General features: G+C 55.1%; 2 protein-coding genes across 6 annotated transcripts in view; one reads left to right on the forward strand and one right to left on the reverse strand.

The window, feature by feature from the left end:
• PTGES2 (prostaglandin E synthase 2) overlaps positions 1 to 4,046 on the reverse strand; it is a 28,848-nt gene that overhangs the window by 6,374 nt on the left and 18,428 nt on the right. The gene's annotated exons all lie outside the window — the stretch shown is intronic.
• Positions 2,404 to 4,046, forward strand: part of LOC111823329 — a 14,416-nt gene continuing 12,773 nt past the window's right edge. The window contains exon 1 of the mRNA XM_023744493.1: positions 2,404 to 3,368. Coding sequence (XP_023600261.1) covers positions 3,284 to 3,368 — 85 coding nt within the window. The 5' untranslated portion in view covers positions 2,404 to 3,283. The remainder of the gene's footprint in view (positions 3,369 to 4,046) is intronic.

The raw sequence follows: 4,046 nt of genomic DNA on the forward strand, positions 1-4,046 counted from the left end.
CGTCTCGGGGAGCACTTGCGAGTGGGTCTCCGGAAGTCTCACACCGAGAACTGTTTACAGAAGCGGGGGGAACGGGCACCGGGTGCACACCCGCCACCTGGCTCAGCCCCGTGGGACACACCCCGCAGCCGGGCGGTCCGGGTCACCACCAGCAGTGATCAGTCCCGTGGCTAGCGTCTTCCCCTGATGTGATGTGGAACAAATGGCACTCGACCTCTGTAGTTTTCCTCCTGAAACTCATAACCCCAGTCTAATCCTGAGAAGAACGCCCGACAAGTCCCAATAGGGAGAGATTCTACAAAATACATGAGCAGTGCCCCTCAAAGCTGTCAAGGTCATCAAGACCAAGGAAAGGCTGCCGCTGGTGTGGCTCAGTGTTTGAGCATCGACCTATGATACAGCCGTGGCCCGTTTGAAATTAATAAAACTAAAAAAAAAAAGACCGTACCCTTTTATGTAATGATGTTTACTTTGAATTTATATTAGTTCACACAAACACTCCATCCATGCTTTTGTTCCGGTCCAGTTTAAGAACCCATTGTGGCCCTCGAGTCAAAAAGTTTGCCCACCCCTGATTCCTATGAACCAGGAGGTCAGGGTTCAATTTTCGGCCAGGGCACATGCGGGGGGGGGGGGGGGGGGGGGGGGGGTTGCGGGCTGGATTCCCAGAAGGGTGTGTGCAGGAGGAAGCCAATCAATGATCTCTTTCATCACTGGTGTTTCTATCCCTCTCTCTTCCTCTCTTAAATCAATAAAATAAGGAAAGTCTGAGCAAGTGTCACAGCCAAGAAGAGCCTAATGAGGCATGACAACTAAATGTAACCTGGGATCGCCCTGGCTGGTTTGGCTCAGTGGATAGAGCCTCAGCCTGCAGACTGAAGGGTCCCAGGGACTGGTCAAGGGCACTTTCCCGGCTTGCAGGCTCCATCCCCAGTAGGGGGCGTGCAGGAGGCAGCCAATCAATGATTCTCATCACTGATGTTTCTTTTCTCTTCTCTGAAATCAATAAATATATATATATTAAAAGTGTGTATTCTCATATGTAATTGTCTGGTCATTAAAAAAAAAAGCAACATGGTATCCTGGATGGGATCCTGAAACAGGAAAAGGACATTATGTACAAATTCCCAAGGAAATCTGAATGAAGTATGGACTTTAGTTAATAATGTATCAAAAGTGGTTCATTAATTGTAACATGTCACACTAATAGAAGATGTTAAAAATAAGGGAAACGATGCAGGATATATGGGAGCTCTGCAAACTATTTTCACAATTTTTCTATAAATCTGAAACAAAATGAAGAGTTTATTTTTAAAACTTGTCTAATTGTGCTCTTCGAATATATTGCATGGCTGGTGTTCTCTTTGTGGGAAGATTTGTTAATAATTTGTCAACTCTGTGGAGGTTTTAGGGCCTCTCTTTCTTTTACTTCATGGATCCACAAGTTTGAGTATTTCCCATTTCACTACCTATAACAGTGTCTTACCCTTTAATGTCTGTAAAACCTAGTTATAGATTTTAAAATTTCTACTTCTGTTTATTTAATAATTTTTTTTCCAAATTTCTACTTATGTTCTTAGTCTTTTTCAGGAGTCAACTTTTGGCTTTGATATTCCTAATGTGTCTTTGTATTTTATTAATTTCCACTCTTCATTTACTTCTGCCTTCTCTTTTCTTTGGGTTTATTCTGTAGTTTCTTTTCTAAATTTTTTACTTTGGACACTTTACTCATGACCTTTTCTTATTATAAAACACACACTTATGGCTGTGCATGTGCCTCATTTATTGTGAGCCGGACAAGGCATTAAGAGCCTGTTTCACGCTAGATTTGGTGTTCTGGGGGGGGCGGGGGGGAGGGGGGGCTTCAGAGTGCCCAGACTACTGTGCAGCCAGGATTGCTTTTCAGATGGATCCTCCCCAAGACCCCCTCAGGCCACGGAAAGACCAGTCACCCCTCCCTGCCCGCCCTTACGGAGCAGCACCCCTTCCAGGCAGCCCGGCCCTCACCCCACTCCACTGGCCCGGGTAGGCCCCTTCTCCTTCGGAGCCTGACCTTGTCCTCACTGCCTGTCACAGCCTTGCCCAGATCCCCTCCCCCAGAGGGAGAGGCTCAGCAACAGAACCAACCACATCTGAAATAAACACTTGGTTCCCAACAGGAGGAGGAGCCCAGCTGGGACCCCCTCCCCACTTCCTCAACCACTGAGATGAATGGGGAGGGGGGAGGGGCACTGGGGCAGATATCAGTTCTCATTTAACCTGCCCCCTAGGCTGGGCACTCTGCTGGTGCGTCCTGGGCACGGAGGATGCAAAGATAGAAACAGCCTTTCGTGAGAGCCAGATCCATCCCCACACAAGCCACCTTTGCTGGTGTCCAACAGACGCCCAGCCATGGGCCCAGGGAGCAGGGAGCAGGGAGTGACCTGGCAGTAGCCGAGGTGGAGGTGCCCTTCCTGAGGTGCTGGGGCGACAGCCCAGGCAGGAGCGGTGCAGAGCTGCGAGGAGCAGAGGCCATGACCGGCACTCTGTCCAGCTCCACGGGAGCCCAGCACCCCACCCGCCCCAGCGGGATGCCAGCAGCCCACCGCGGCCCCTGCTCAGAGCCATGGCCTCCGGTCCCCATCCTGGTCCTCATGGGTCCGCTCACCTGCGTGAGTCCAGGCCCCAGAGAGACGGCAGGAGCAGCCGGGTACAGATATGCTTGGGCCAGGCACCGAGCACCAGGAGCAGGAGACCTCCCTGGACCCGGACCGTGTGGCAGAGCCTGCTGCCCCTGCCCCCTGCCCCGTGGACCCCTCTATGGGGAGGAATCCGGTGGGCGTGTGGCCGGGGGTGTGGGAGGTGCTGCCTTTTAGAGCTTTTCCATAAACAGGTTCCCCAGAGCAGCTGGAAGGGGCAGGAGCCAGGAAATGCTCAGGTGAGCCCAGCTGAGTCCCGAGTTGAGAGATGGGCATGGGGGCTAGAAAGCTGCTTCTAGAAACTTGAGAGTCCAGCCAAGGCCCGAGAGGAGCAGGCCTTCCCCCTCCTGGGTGTTGGGACCTGCAGTGGCCAAGGGGGGCCCATCTGTGGACACCAAGAGCCCCCGCTGCTGTGATGGCCTCCGGGGGCATCGGCGTCTCCTCCACGTGGTCCCGGGCGCCTAGAAGCCTAGCCACCCGCTGCCCGGGCACCCCTTGCCCAGCCCTCAGGCACGTCAGAGGGTATTGTTCCCCAACCACCCGTGGCTGAACGCTGCTCACACGTTTCCGGGGACCAGTCCAGGGCGTTAGACTGGATTCCTGACATGCAGTCAGCACAGGGAACACTCGCTGCCTCCCGGAAGGGATTGGACTCGGCCCGGGGCCTGGGCCCTGCGGTTGGGAGAACAGGCCATTGCTAAATGGACCCGGAGTGGGACTTGGCCGTGGCCCAAAAGCTTCCGTGCGGCTTGTGATGGGCCAAGGGGAAGTGGGCAAGTGCCTGGCGGGCCTCACGGGGTGCAGGCCATTCTGAAAGCCCCTGTGCCTAGGGATTGCCCCAGCTCTGGGCAGGGTGAACCTGAGAGTTCCTCCTTGACCAGGTGCCCAGGCCCAGTGGGAAGGGGGTGGCCGAGGAGTGGGGCCTCCAGAGTCCCGTCTGCCCTGGAGCCCTGGGAGTCAGCCTGTGTCCACACAGGAGTCTACCCCGCGCCCCTCACCCAGCCCCCAGAGCTGACAGCTGTGCGAGGCGGGTGCCTGCTGAGCGGATCCTGCCCCAAAAGCCCTGCTGACCCTGAGGAGGTGGCACAGCTTTCCCCTCTCACCCCGCCCGGCCTGCAGGGCCCCTGCCTTCCAAAGGCAGAAGCAAGAAGCACCCTCGGCCGGTCCCCTGCCCTCCAGTCCAACCAGCCCAGCACTGAGTCTGCCCCGGTGACGGCCATGACTGTCCTGGGACCCCTGTTGTTTTCCAAATTGGTCCCCGTACATGGAGGGCAAGGAGAGAGCAAGGAAAGAGGCCACTCCAGGTGGGCAGGTGCAGGTTAGGCAGCAAGGGAACGTACCAGGCTGGTCTTGGGCGCGGGAAGACAA

This window comes from Myotis lucifugus, unplaced genomic scaffold, assembly GCF_000147115.1.
Source record: "Myotis lucifugus unplaced genomic scaffold, Myoluc2.0 scaffold_465, whole genome shotgun sequence".
NCBI classification, from domain to species: domain Eukaryota; kingdom Metazoa; phylum Chordata; class Mammalia; order Chiroptera; family Vespertilionidae; genus Myotis; species Myotis lucifugus.